General features: G+C 36.4%; 1 protein-coding gene across 1 annotated transcript; it reads left to right on the top strand.

Moving 5' to 3' along the window:
* On the top strand, positions 1-12694 carry LOC100247144 (uncharacterized). Its single transcript, XM_002279663.5, has 3 exons — positions 1-274; positions 750-838; positions 9157-12694. The coding sequence occupies exon 3, from the start codon at positions 9260-9262 to the stop codon at positions 12320-12322; it is 3063 nt and encodes a 1020-aa protein (XP_002279699.1). The 5' UTR covers positions 1-274; positions 750-838; positions 9157-9259; the 3' UTR covers positions 12323-12694.
* Positions 12695-14963: the final 2269 nt, after the last annotated feature.

Genomic DNA, 14963 nt, shown 5'->3' with positions numbered 1-14963 from the left:
GTTAGAAGAAGAAAAATAGAAAATTAAAAAAAAAACTGTGTCAAGAACAAACGTTGGCTCTCTCTTTCTTCTGGTTCGAAAAGGCCACGCAGGGGGAGAAAAAAGTGAAAGGGAGGGTTTTTGAGGAAGAGAAGAGAGGAAGAGAAACTCGGAGTAGGGAGAGAAATTAGCTGAAAGTGAGGGAAAATTAGCAAGGGTTTGTGCGTGCTGTGATGTTGTGGGGTATTAATCACGAGTCTTCTGGCTAGGGTTTCTGTGTATTGAATAAAGGAAAGTAAGTTCATGAAAATAATTATCTCAATTTTCGCATTTAATTTTTTTTCATTAGTTTGTTGCCATTTTAGGATTAGCGGCTTTAATATCTTTTCTGGCGCATTTATTATTGTAATATTGATTGAATTCTTAAATCTCTATATATTGAGAGCACACCTCAGAAGACCGAAGCTATTCTCGGGTCTGTGACGTATTTTTTTCATGTTTGGTCTTTAGGGTTTTTAATTCTAGGGTTTGGTTTTCTTTGTATATGGTATTCACGGTTTCTCTGCCTTGTTTCGTATTGTCATTATCTTTTATGAAAGCATAGCAACTTTAGATTGGTTTTGATTGTTTCAAGGTGAAATTTTAGAAACTTTATGTGTTTTAGGGTTTTTTTTTTCCCAGTTTCAGTCGTGTTGTTCAATTACAATTTCCATTTGGGGTTTTGATTTTTGTTATTTTGTTTTTGAAATATTTTCCTCCTGTTGTTTCAGGGCCGAGGTTCTTTTCATTTGGCATTGAGGATTGGAAAAATCTGGTCTTTTGCTATTATAACTTGATTAACAGTGCAGTGAAGTATCTGGTAATTGTTTATACTTTCTAATGGATTAAGGTTTTGATGTCCTTTTTACTTGTTTTGATGCATTGTTGTTAGTCAGCTGCATCCATTGAAATATTGCATACATTTGAGTGATCAGCATGGTTGAATAATAATAAACTATGATATTGATTTTCTGAATTGGAATGATAGATCATTTTCTAAATCCATGTATTGCTGCTGGTTAGAGAATTTTTAGTTATATTATATCATGGATCATTTTTTCTTGTCTTTTTTGGAGGAGGGGGTTGGGATTGGATACAGTTGGGTGGGTTTTTTGAGAATTGAATATAGAATGTGGTTAATACCGTTATGTGGACTATTTGCAAGATAATCTGGTTAGTTTTTCTAAAAATGTAAGATGCCCTGTACGCTTGCTTTATTCCCAGCAATCTGAGGATTTATGCAGAAATCATGATTGGAATATTTCAGTCTTCTATTATATAATAATCACTTGATCAACATTGCATGATAGTGCATGCTATTTTTTTTTTAATTTTTTTAGTAGCTTTAGGTTTTGCTGTCTTTCTTTGCATCTGTTGATGTGCGTTGTTGCCTGATAGTTTTTGTGTTCATTGAAGTATCTGATATGTCTTATGCATCAGTGTCATTAAATGATAATGCATTCTGACGTTGATTTTCCGAAGCCATGTGAGATTTTTTATTTTTTTTGTAGCATTTAAGTTCATCAGTTAATGGTTATGAATGATAGAGCCGTGTCCTTTTTTCTTTTTTCTTTTTATTTTTATGTTTGTTGTGGGGGCTGGTGGGGTTATTGTTGCTACTGTTGAGGACAAGGGGGTTGGGATGTTGGGTTCTTGAATATTTAATATGGAAATTAGATATTATGGTTTGGTGGAGTTATGTGGCATCTTATGTGAATGCAGCCTACCCTCATTCGTAAGTTTGGGCTTAGTTGCTACTTTTATGTGGGATTTGCTTGTCTGTAAAATTCTTGTTTGTTGTTCTATTTGTTGTCAAAATTCATGCCAAAAGTAGATTATAACACATTTGAATGCTTTTTATTATGCCATCTCTAAATAGTTAAAACCCAAATTTCTTCAAACTATGCGAAAGTGTGTTTTTACTTGTCTCACTAACGTTTTCAGTCTAAATTGTTCAAATTATTAAGATGTCTGTTTGTTGAGTTGATGAACATTGTCAAGCATTTTTTTATTTTATGCTTTTAGAATGTAAACTTGCATGTTGACTAAATTAACTTAGTTCCATCTCATGTAGGGAATGCCTTAAAATGTAGCTACAAAAGCATAGATGTGTCTCATTTTCAAGGTTGCATGAGGTTCCCTGGGATACTGTTTATTCATGTTGAACTTGGACACTTGTGTATGAGTCCATGTATGGATTCTGTCGTAGACAAGTCCTTGTTAATCACTATAATCAGCAGGGTAGGATGGCAGGCACGCTTGTGTTTGGTTAATATTTTATAAAACTACCATGACAGAATTTCACAGGGAGCTTTAATAAATTAAATTTTGACCGTATAAATGTTATTTGAGTATGTGATTGTGATGGTTCCTGAATTTGATACTCGCTTGATTTCTTTCAATAAACAAGATTGATAGCCCTTTCTGTAGGTACATAGCTGCGCGATATGGTTCGTATGCTTTAGTTCTACGATGGTTTTTCATATCTCAGTTTCTTAGTTTCAGTTACATGAATTTATTACTCCTTCAATATTCTAGCTACGTTCAGCTTTAGGAGTTAGTCTTGTAAAGGAAATAGGTATTTAGTGAGGTACTCTTTCTGTCTTTGGTTTAGGCTTATTATGGCAGTTGTTAGTTCCGTATTTTTATAGTCAATTCAGTATCTTTTATTGATTGCATATATTTAGGACCCCAGGTGCCTAAAGTATTCTGCTTGACTAAGTCATTCATGCAAGAGACTCCTCCTAGTAACCATCACCAAAATCCAGGGAGGTGTTCTTGAAGTCATGGTGGGCTACACAGCCTACACCACTGTTGATATCTGTAGATAGCCATGTGTTCTTTCATTATTCTCAACCAATAGTCTTTTCTTCCTTTTCATTGTCTTAGTAAAACTCCTGACAGTGATCATATCAATCCATAGTGGTTTGTGTATGATCTTTTGGATCAACTTTCTAACTTTTTCATTCTACTGGTGTTACCTCAAGTTTACATGAGTTTGTGCATCTTTTATTCTATCTTTTTTCCTCTCGTCTTGCCACTCATTTCTCTCAATGCTTTTTTTGCTGCAATCATTTACTAGCATTTTGTTTATGCTACAAAGTTAAGTTTCCCCTTTAAGTTGTTGGTGTTGATAATGCAACACCATGTAAGCAGTTGCACCACTGAATCCATCATTCCCTATTTTCATAAACTGCAGCTTCTTGATTTTTTTTCCTGATAAGCAAAGAGAGAATCTATTAAAAGAGCACCAATGGAAGGGAATGCACCCTACGTATATAGCTTCTTGAATTATTGTCTCCTTACAATCCAATATAGTAAAAATAATGGTTGGATGAAGAGTGAAGGCCATATAATTACTGTCTGCCCAACATACTCCTTTCGCAGGGTTTGTGAAAGATGACGCTCTAAATAAAATACAGCTGAAGTTATCATTAATAGTTTTCTTTCTCCTTTTGTTGTCTTTAAACTTTAGGAATTGCTATGTAAGTCACTGCCATTCCATTCTGTTCTTGTACATGAATTTAACTTATGTACACTTACAAGAATTTAGAGAAGATGCAATAATGCGAGTTATAAGATACCATGAAATTCAAATTCAAGCTAAGCCTATTTCTTTGTATTCATGAGTTTATTAATCTCTTATGGATGTGTAAAACCATGGTAACAGCTTCTCATTTACGAGCTTGATTTACATAAGCTTATGAAAACGTAGAGAAAATATGTTGATGTGGGTTATAAGATACTATAAACTTTGAATTCGAGTTAAACCTACATCTTTGTATTCTTGAGTTTATTAATCTCTCATGGGTGTTTAAAATTAGGAGCCTCTCTACTAGTGGATCTAACACACCTATGCCTTTCTTGTAACTCCTTATTTTTCTTGTATGTTTGGAAATGTTGTCCTCAACAGTTTAGAAAGAACAAATAAAAAATAAGTGATATTTAATTAGAATGTGTAGCAATTTTTTCCAAGCAAGTTCTAATTGAACACTGCATTAAAGCTGGACTCTGCTTGCAATCTTATATTTAATATGGTCTATACATACATCTTATATGAATTATTGCATGAACCTTCTTTTAGGAAGCTGATTGAAGTACATGCTTTGGTTCCTTTATTTGATGTACAGTTCCCATATTGATTTGGCTTATTGATTATCATCAAGGACTTGCCTCCTAATGAAATTTAAATGAAGAAAAAGAAAAATTGACATTGGTTGGTGAAATTTGTGGGACGTGAAAGCATTCCAAAGTGGAAAGTTTGAATGATAAGTATGCGGTTGATTCTTGTTGGAAAATATCTTATTTTAGTCTTGTTGTAAGATTTAGTAGATTTATTGATGGACCTGTTTAAGATCTCATGAGTTTTTCCTTGATTACATTCTATTTTAAACCTTGTTCATATATCTAGCTATGATATGATGAAGTTATCCTCTGCTTCTAAATTTCTTTATTAGTTTATTACAGGTATAGGATTGCCTTTTTAGGGATCATTTGTCTTATGGAAACAATCTGAAACATTTTTATTGCATTTCTGATCTTACCAAGACCACCTTTATAACTTAGGTTTATCTACTGATGCCAGGGCAAAACTCTGTCAAAAATGTTAAATTGGTTGTGCTCAAGTCACCTCATCTTAGGCTATTTTTTAGGGTTGAAATTTTGACTCCATCATCATGATGTGAATGTCCTATGAGTGTCAATTGTGAATGGCATATTCCTTAATAGGATCTTTAAGGAGATTAATCACATCATACCATTTTTCCCTCCTTTTGTTAGATTCTATGGTGCCTCTTTCATTAGTATAGGGGTTCAAACTATCATCATAAACTTAATAAATAAAACTCAAATTTTGGTATTTAAGTTTTAGATTTTTGTCATTTTTCTTTATGGAACTCTAGGATGAGGTTTGAGGCTTTTAATGTCTGTTTTGGACTCCCATAACCAGAATTACAGCTTTTTGGACTGCTGGGAGGTTAAACAATGTCAGCTCTTAGATTTATGGAAAACTTGATGAGATTTGGTTCTTCTATGTTAATCTTTCCCAGTCAGGATTCCAATTGTCATATGCATGTGATACTACTAAAAAAAAGTGGCATGTAGACCCAGAAAATCTAATAACAGGTGATGGAGAAGTTATCCTTTTGTGATTTGACTCTGCTTGTTAACCATGTACCAGTTGTATGGTTCCAGTATTAGGTGTGAACCACCTGTAAAATTTACCTTAATTTAACACTAAATTGATTTTCCATTGAACACAATTGCATGAGGTGAGTGGACCCATCGTGGTTCACTTTGGAAATATGAAACATCCCCCGGTTATTGGCCTATTGATATGGATAATATGTGTTGGCCACAACTTAGTGTTTTGAATGTGCTTTATGATAGGGGTTCTGTGGATCGCCTGTTTCTTCATTCTGATGCATGGGATCAGCTGGGTAGTGCCTATGTTGCGACTCTGATGGAGGGCAATTTCTGAGCCCTTGTTAGAGGGAATAGAGGGACTTGTTTATGCAGGTTGTATTTAGAAGAAGGGGAATGTTAGAATACTTGAAGATAAAAGTTGAACATGTGAATTCTATGGGACAAAAACTAGCTTCTTTCTTTGAATCTTTATTCAGAGTTGAGGATTTTTGGACAATTATTCCTATCCTAGGCTCTGAGATCAGTACTCAATTGGTTTGGGAGCCTTCTTCCGATAGCATGAAGAAACTCGGCTTTCATGATTGTACTTTAGGAAAACTTTGAGTGATTGGTATTGGATGGATTTTTTGATATTCAAAGGGGGGAGTCTGCTCTTGTTTTCAACCTGGTGGTTGATGAGTGATGGTGTTAAAGCTGTATTGCTTGGTGTGCTAGGTCGTACCAACAGAGTAGCTAATCATGGTGGGACATTGCAAGGGGAAAGGACATCCCTCAGTTATCATGAGCTGCATGAAACGGAAGAGAAGAAGATGCTACAGATAAATATCTTGAGGCGAGTGCTGGATAGGCTTAAGTCTGAGTCTATTCACAACAACTGTAGTGATGAGGTTGATATAATTTGAATGAATTTTTTACTTAAAATGGAGCTCTCCGATTGGATTATGGATGCTGCCAGTTCATGAAGTTAACTTGTGCCTTGCTGATTTAATGAGCAGTGGCTGGCACATTTTCAGTCTGTTGTGGACACATGTACATGCAAAGTGTAAAGGTGCTGGTTGATATCAGACGTCAACCATTATCAGCACTCTTCATAAGATAATTTCCAATTTTGAACAGTTCGAAGCTTTTTTCTTTAATTCCATACAAGTTTCATTCAGTTGGCACAGTCCGTAGAGAAAAGTACAATACAGAAGAAGTTGTGGCATTATGATATGCCTGAATAATCTATTGAGTGTAGTGGACTTTCTAATGCTCATCTACAACACATGTTTGAGCACTAAGTTCCATAATTTTTGGTCTTCCCCTTGTATTTTGGTTTTGTTGACTTATCTGATATCCTTGGGCTGAGTTGTGCCGATATCTCAATTCATGGCTTCTTACCATCTATTTGTTGATCTTTTAGATACTTGATAATTTAAAAAAGCCCTGCACGTTCATATTAACATTTGCTGATGTTTTGAAAGTATTTAATAACCTGCGGGACCTTGAAACACTGGTATTACTACCTCACTTTGAGTGTGAGAGTTTTATATGAACAGGGGACCCTGTTTTATATCTTTAATTGTGTAGCAGTTTCATGGATTGAGTAAGAGATTATTGCTTTGCTAATCATCACCGGCTTCAGAGTCGTAAAATTCACTTGATTTTTCCCTGAATAGAAAGATTCACGTGCAGTTAGCCTTAAGTAAATGAAATTTGATATTTCATTATCAGTTACCAGAATATTAGTGTATTTAATCTGAGAGTCATGATTTGACGAAAGCTAGCTAATGTGTGGAACTTGGATTCTCAATAGATCTTTATCTAGTTATTATTTTAAACAGTGTTTATGTTGCATCTTGTTGTTTTTAGCTTTTTTCTCTTCCATTTATTTTCTAGGTGCTGCTTGGTCTTTCCTTTTTTGGGAACCAAACCGTGCAAATCCTTTCTTCTATCATTTAATTTCTTTTCCAATGAATTCTTGCTTTCCTATTCTACAGCAATGATTTTTTGTTATTACTTCACTGAATAAACTGTAGCCATTGAATTAATTGTTCAAACAAGTTACACCAAAGGATACACATTTATTTGTTTGTGGTGTGGTGATCAGCCACAATGGAGCTGAGACTCCACCCAGGCTGCTAGAAGCAGCAGTCTCATTGGAAAACTTTGTAAGAGTGAAAGCCTGTGAAGGAGCGATGTTGCTGATTCAAGATTCTAAAAATTTACTTGCAAGTTTTATCTTAAGATTTTTCTTCTTCATCATTTAATACCTATTTATGTGCTCTATGAATTGGTCTTTGTAATGATCAATGCTATGAAAATTAAGTTGCACGGTAGTCCTCATTGGTTCCTCTAAGAGGATTGCTTGAATGTTGCTTGGGTAAATTTTTGCCACTGTACTTGTAACTTCTTGCTCAATGTTCTGTTTGTTGTGAATTTTTTTCCTCTGGTCATCACTTAACGTCTATTCACATCTTTTACCTTAAAATGCACTAGTTTCATTATTCATGCTTTATGGATGTTGCCTATTAGTGAGCAAGACGCTGCAGTTTCAGTGATTTTTATCATTGATAATTGATGCATTTATGCCACTTATCCAAGACTCTAGACTATATATGCTTGGATTAGGAACTTGAGCATTTTGGAGAATTGCCTGTAGTTGATATCAAAGCTTGCCATAGATGTAGTACTTGAATTTATGTTGGTTGTGATACATAAACACACAAAATAAGAGTTGCTGAACATAGGGAAACAGAAACTTTATTTGATATCTAGATTCGCCAAACAGTGGATGAATAAATAGATAAATCACACTATACCTAAAGCCCAATAAAGAGATTATGGTACATGGTTCTAACTCATCCTAACTCCAGCACTTGCTTAGTCTCTGCCAATTTGAAGTCTAATATTCTCCATATGCTTGCAATATTCATACACCTCCTTTCTCCTTTGTGGCTTCCCTTGTCAGGACATTTGGTAAATAGATCTGTGCCATGATTCTCTATTCTGTAATATTTTTGTGTTTGCTTGTTCTGCTGGGCAATTGATGTACACTCAAAGTAGGGGCTCTCTTGAAAACACTCCTGTCACAACTCATAACTCTGAAAAGAGTCTTGCACCAGATTCTTTTCTAAACATGTTCTCAGGCATGTAGGACCCCTCAACTTTCGAGACACTAAAATACCCTGCACCCAATCCATTTTTATTAAGTTCCAGGCTCAGATTCTTGTTTAACTTGGAGATTAATATTTTATGTGTGATGGAATAATGATGGGGAGAATGGCTAGCTAGCTGTAGTAGGTTGTGACTATACAGCTGAACACATGTTGCCAATGTCTAAAGTGACACTCAATGATTGTGTTTGTTTTCTGATCTTCCAGTGAATTGCATTTGTTGCCATGAATCATTTATTTTTCTGTTAGTATTTAACAAGATTGTATTTTTTTGGTAGGCAAAGATCAATTATATTAAAAGCCCCTAACAGAGGGGCACACAAAATGTAGACATGGTGCATGGCACCAATAGGCCAAATATGGTTAAGGACTGCACAAAAAACAACACCCAGGCCTTACTTAGAGCTCAGTGAATCAATAAAATCAATCTTGGCCTAACAAGATTGCATTGCCCCTCATTTAGTTCTTATATTTTTGTACCAACCTGCATCATGTGCTAAATAATATTTTACTAAGATTAAGTTAATTAAATTATTAGATAGGAGATGATGCCCCTTGAGTGATGGTAATGTACTTTTGGTCTTTGAAATCTGTTTATTGGATCTGTATTTATTTTGATGCTGATGTATTAACCTCTAGTGACTAGATTGTGTGAGACATAAAAATGCGAACTTGCATAAATGTTTATCATATTGAAGTACAAGTGCTGTATTTAAGTTCCTCAAATGATAATATCTTGCATCTTGCTTTTTTTTCCTTTTTTTTTTCTTTTTTGTTCTGTTGATCTCTGTATACTGTTCGACTAAATTTTTAGGTGTTTTATATTAATGTTCTGCAGGGTATCGCATAAATCTGCTGCAGCTAAGATGGATAAAAAAGTATTTACTTGTCACAAGGACTTCTTTCAAACCTGGAAGAACTTGACTAATATCTGAAGCACTATGACGCTCGAGGACTTCTTTACCCTTACTGAAATGAAAGATGGGCTCACAGCCCCTGCTCGAGTTGAGGAGTTGGTTACTGTGATGCAGAAGGAGAAAGATTGTGTTGTAAAGAATGTTGGTGATGCTACCAGACAGTGGTCTACTGTTGCAAGCACCATAGCAGCCACAGAGAACCAAGATTGTCTTGATCTTTTTATTCAGTTAGATGGACTCTGGTTTATAAATAGGTGGCTCAAGGATGCTCAGAAGTTTGGTAATGACCCAAGTGACAGCTTTGTGGAAGAGTCAATCACTGCTCTATTAAGGGCACTTGAAAAGCTTCACATAGACAATGAGAAGTTAATTTCTTCTGGAATCTGGATTACTGTGAAGAATCTTCTCGGCCATGATAGCTCTAGGATTCAGGATAGGGCAAGAGCCTTGTTTGATAGCTGGAAACAGAGTAAGGACTGTGATGCAGTTCACCAGGATGTTGAGAAAGTTGGGGCATTTTGTGATGATGGGATCATAGTCAGTGCAAAGCCCACTGGGGAAAGTGGACTGCCAGAATGTTCTGCCATGGATATTTCTCTTTCCAAAGAAAGTGCTAATGTAGAAACTCATGTAGCAGACACTGCTAGGGGTGAAATTTTGCAGTCAAGCTCAGATGGTGTTGGACCAGATCGGAGTGAGACCGTACAGATTCAAACATCTAACAATCAGGTTGACACTGACATAACTTTAGACCATCCGGACATGGAGGTTGAATCTGCAGATCCTCCTCCCCACTCTGTCATGCTAAACCCTGTTCAAGAAAACAACCTCTCTATGAAGGAAGAATCCCCATCATGCCCTTCAGAAGGAACCACCACTATCAAGACTAGTTGTTCATCAATTCCAGCCGAAGGAAATTTTGAAGGGAACTCAGGTGTCCCCAAAGTGAATGAGTTCACTGATGATGAGAAGCAGATGCACGAAATGAATAGTTCCCCAGACCATTTGGGGAAGGAATTTTCTCCAACCTCTACTACACTGGAGCCCAGAGTAGTTTCTTCAAGTGGGGCCACTGCAACTGCTGGGAAGCCTGTGGTGGAACCTGCTTCACAAAATGTTGCTGATGCAAAAGCGGGTGACTTCTCTGAAAAATCTAAAACGCTTGGGTCTGAACCTGAGAGTGGGAAGGATGATATTGGTGTTCTAGGTCATTGCAAAAGTACACTTGTCTTCAAGACTACAGGTGAAGGTGGTGAAAATTGTTCTAATGTTTTGCAGGATGGCAATGACGGTACATTGGGGAAATCTGAGGATCCAGAGACTTCTTTTTCCAGGATGGAGGACATTGGAGGGATCAATGAAGATCAGGGGCATGCTAGTGATGGATGTGATGATTTGACAAATGCTTCTGATTTCTCAAGATTAGCAATGGAGGGTAAAGGGTCTGACTTGATTGACAAGAAGTCCGATATTGAACTTGAGTATGGCATGGTCGATCCTCTAGAACTTGCTCGAAGAGTTGCAAAGGAAGTGGAGAGACAAGTGGGGGATTTCAGAGAACCATTCTGCAGCTCATCTTCAGAGAAAATCTCAGAAGGTGGAATCAGGGTGCCAGATAGTCCAGATTCCATAAATGGAAAGCAACAACAACCCATGGATGGCCCACCAACTGAGGTGCCAGCTGGACAAATTACCCCTGTCGACGCATTGTTGAAGGAGGAGGAGCATTTAAACTCACAAAACCTAGATGTGGAACCAGAAAATTGCATACCTGATGTTGAATCCTCTCTGGTGACAGAAACGGCGCAAGGACCAGAAGTTAACAAAGAGAAAGGTGCGTGTGATTTTGATTTGAATCATTTCGATCTGAATCAAGAAATCGTCCCTGAGGATATGGATCGCCCTGTGAATCCCATTTCTACCCCCGTTGCTGTTGTGTCCGCTTCAAGGGCAACGGCGGCTCCTGGTTTGCCTGTAGCCCCTCTGCAGTTTGAGGGGACTCGTGGATGGAAAGGATCTGCTGCAACAAGTGCTTTTCGGCCAGCATCCCCTCGCAGAATACCTGATGGTGGTAAAACACTCTTAACTGGGGAAACCTCCAACAGTTCAAAGCAGAAGCAGCAGTTTGATTTTGATCTGAATGTGGTTGAGGGTGGAGACGATGATCTGATGTTTCCAGCGTCATCTGGTTTCCCATCAGGAGAATCTTCAGTGGAAGTAAGTCCTAAGAGATCAGATAGGCTCAAGTTGGACTTAAACCGTGTCAGCAATGAGGGTGATGCTCCACTGTCAGACTGGAAGATAGAAGGACCGACTGTTCACTACCGGAATGGCCACCGCAGCCCATCTCCTGCCTTTTCATCCTCATCATCAATGCAGTCTTCCATGAGGAACATTGATTTGAATGACAGACCATCTTTGCAAAACAATTCTTCAGATCTTCAGCCCAATCCTGGAGGACTCAAACAAGATGAACCTGTCATTTCTCTTTTGGGAACTAGAGTGGGGGTCAATAGAAAAACTGTTATGCCTCAAACACCATCCTACCAGCCCAACGGAAAGGCTCCAGAGACTGCAGTGGATGCTAACTTGGGAAGAACAGGTGGTATTTTGGGGATGGGACCGCCGGGGTCTTATCCACATTCTCATGTTCTAGGATACAATGGTCTTACAACAGGGGCACCAATGTCATTCTCCTCGCCCATGTATGTACCTGGTGGCTCGATACCATATATGGTGGATTCTAGAGGAGCTCCTGTGGTACCGCAAATTATGGGCTCTGCATCAACGGTAGCCCCTTCATACTCTCAGTCACCCTTCCTCATGACCATGAGTGGTGTGCCGTCAGGTATAAATGGGGCTGGGCTCTCCCGGCCTAATTTTGATCTGAATTCGGGCTTCATAGTTGATGGAGGGAACAGAGACACAGGGGTTTCAAGGCAGCTTTTCATTCCTGGTCAAAGCGAGCAATTGAGGGGCAATTTGCAACCTTCCTCGAGTTCAGGGCTTGGTGGGAAAAGGAAGGAACCTGACGGTGGGTGGGAATCCTACCCGTTTAACTACAAACTTCAACCACCATGGAAATAGGAAAGTTTTCATTTATCAGAGGCAGGCTTTCCTCTTGGATCAGTTTAGGAAATGCACAGAAGAAACACATTGATGCTTACATAGCTAAAGATGATCCAGAAGAGTAGGTAAGCCAGTTGCGTTTTTTTAGTGGGAAAAGGGATTAGTAGAACCGAATAAAACTGGGGGAAGGAATTTATGGATGTAATCTAATTCATGAGATCTATTGTGGAAGAAGAAAAAAGAATTAGGTTTATTGTTTTCATTTTGGTTTATTTATTTTCGTTTTCTATGTTTCATAGGCGCCATTGCAACCACAGAAAGCTTGGTACATGTAGTTGTAATTTCTCTCCCATATATATCAAAGAAATTTTAAGGAATGGCCTTCCTTCACATTGCTTTTTCTGGTGCTTGTATAATCTCTCTCCTGGTATAGAAAGCTTCAGAGTGAAAGGAGTTGTCTACTTTATAGAAGCAGAGACGGATTGTTTTTCGTCTCTTGAATTTGACCACAGGTTCAGCCAGGTCTGACTTCATCAGACAATGGAAAGTCTTTTTGCTGCTCACTGGTTGCCTGCCAGGCTTGTTGAGGTTAGGACCGTGGAGATGCACATCAAATTCTGGGTTTTTTTAACTTTTTGTTGTTGTATCCTCCCCTCCACCCACCCCCCATGACAGACTCTCCACGTCTCAAGGAATGCCTAAGCTCTCCCTTATTCATTTTATGGCTCCTCTCTAGATGTCTATGGATCTGTGTTGGGCTCTGGATTGGAGGACCTCCCCTCACCACAATGTGAGCAAACTATTCATATTAATTCATACATTGCTCATTCCTTCTATGCAAAACAATGTATGACATGCCCAAATAAATAATAAAATGAAATAAGTTGAGAGAGAGAGAGAGAGATGCAAACTCTTTTTGCCACATTTCAGGATCGGGAAAATTCGAACGAACTGGAAAAAAAAGAAGAAAAACGGACAAAACATAATAGAATCTTTTTGAGTGCTTTTTCAATTTTATTTCTCCTTCTTTCCTCTTCTATCCTAAAAATAGAGGATTTAGAAATGCATTAATTGGAAATAAATTTTTAATGTATTTTGTTTTATTTCATAATTTCCCTACTAATTAAAATTGGATATTTTTTCTATTTCTTTATATGGGCCTCCAATAATTTGTCTTAATATATGCATCATAAGTTATTAAATTCTATTTATAGTAAAATATTATTAAATTATCAGTAATTAATTTGAAGCATTTTGAATATTAGACTTGAATGCATGGGTGCCTAAAAATTTGAGGAGGAAAAAAAATCTCCATCCAAATAAGATATAATATAAAAACTCTCTTCACATTTTTTAACCAACTAATCCATGCCTCAATTACCAAATCCAAGTAATAGATTGAAAAACTTGAAATGGTATGTACGTCGACCAAACTAATCCATGCCCTATTAACTAATCCAAGTGATAAATGGAAAAACTTGGAATGGTATCTTCTTCTAGTAGCTTATAAAGACTCTACTTTAATCTTCTTGATAGTTTTTGCAGATCTCTCTCTCTCTCTCTCTCTCTCTCTCTCTCATTTTTGTATCAATCAATTTTTATGAATTTACTCTTTTTGAGAAAATAAGAAGGATAGTCTTCCCATCAAACTCTAAGGGGAGAGCAAATGTCTTTTAACTATCTTATCTCATTGACTTGGTTGGTAATTTTTTTTTTTTTAAATATCATATCTCCAACCATATACACACTTCTAGAAACATTTTGAATATTAAATTTAATATATATAGCATGCTATTAAATTTATTGAAAATTAAATGCTATTAACTTTATTAATAATTAACATGAGAAAATAAATTATTTTTCTATAATAAATGCTCTCATGAAGCATTTTGAATATCAAACTTAAATGTATGATGAGGATTATGTGCAGGGTTTTAGACCATCAAAATGATCATAAATGCATCTAATTGAAGAAAAAAAAATTGTATTGAATTTAATGATGATTAAATGCTATTATTTTGATTAGTAATGAATTTCAAAAAGATTAATTGTCTAGTGATAATGAATTGAGGATGGTACTTGAATTGAGTTTTGAGCAACCAGAATTATTATTGTGAAGGTATGATAAATGCATTGAATTTAAATAGAAATACACCATTTTGGAAAAATAAAAAAATAAAAATAGTTGACACTATTAAATGCATTGAATCTAAATAGAAAAAAATAGCTGACACACTATTAAATAAATTGATAATAGAATGTAAAGTAAATTTTATTTGTAAAGAATTTTTAAAAAATGAACTATCACTAAATTTCATCTTCAAAATTGTAATTTCATGCTTAAATAAAATTTGGGCTCATTGGACACGCAACCTGCAACTTGGAAGGTAATACATGACAAAATTTGGAAGACCTTGAAATTAGGTCTTTAAACTAAAAGAGAATTAGAAGTAGATATTCTATTGTTGATAAGTTTCCTAAAAAGGAATAAATAAATTTTCAAACTTAAAAAAAGTTAATAATAAAAAAATTATTATTGTCTTTGTTAGGAATTTTATGTTAATCCAACCTATGGTAATCACCCTAGAAGGGAGGGTGAATAGGGTGATGGTTTCTTTTCGCAAATTTAAACAAGTGAATTTAAGAGACAATTATATGC

This window comes from Vitis vinifera, chromosome 18 (genome assembly GCF_030704535.1).
Source record: "Vitis vinifera cultivar Pinot Noir 40024 chromosome 18, ASM3070453v1".
Classification (NCBI taxonomy): domain Eukaryota; kingdom Viridiplantae; phylum Streptophyta; class Magnoliopsida; order Vitales; family Vitaceae; genus Vitis; species Vitis vinifera.
Note: the sequence above shows the minus strand (reverse complement) of the source record. Positions and strands in the feature narration are given on the sequence as shown.

Excerpts from the sequence above, each read along its gene's own strand:
- LOC100247144 (XM_002279663.5), top strand. The coding sequence starts at position 9,260 with ATGACGCTCGAGGACTTCTTTACCCTTACTGAAATGAAAGATGGGCTC.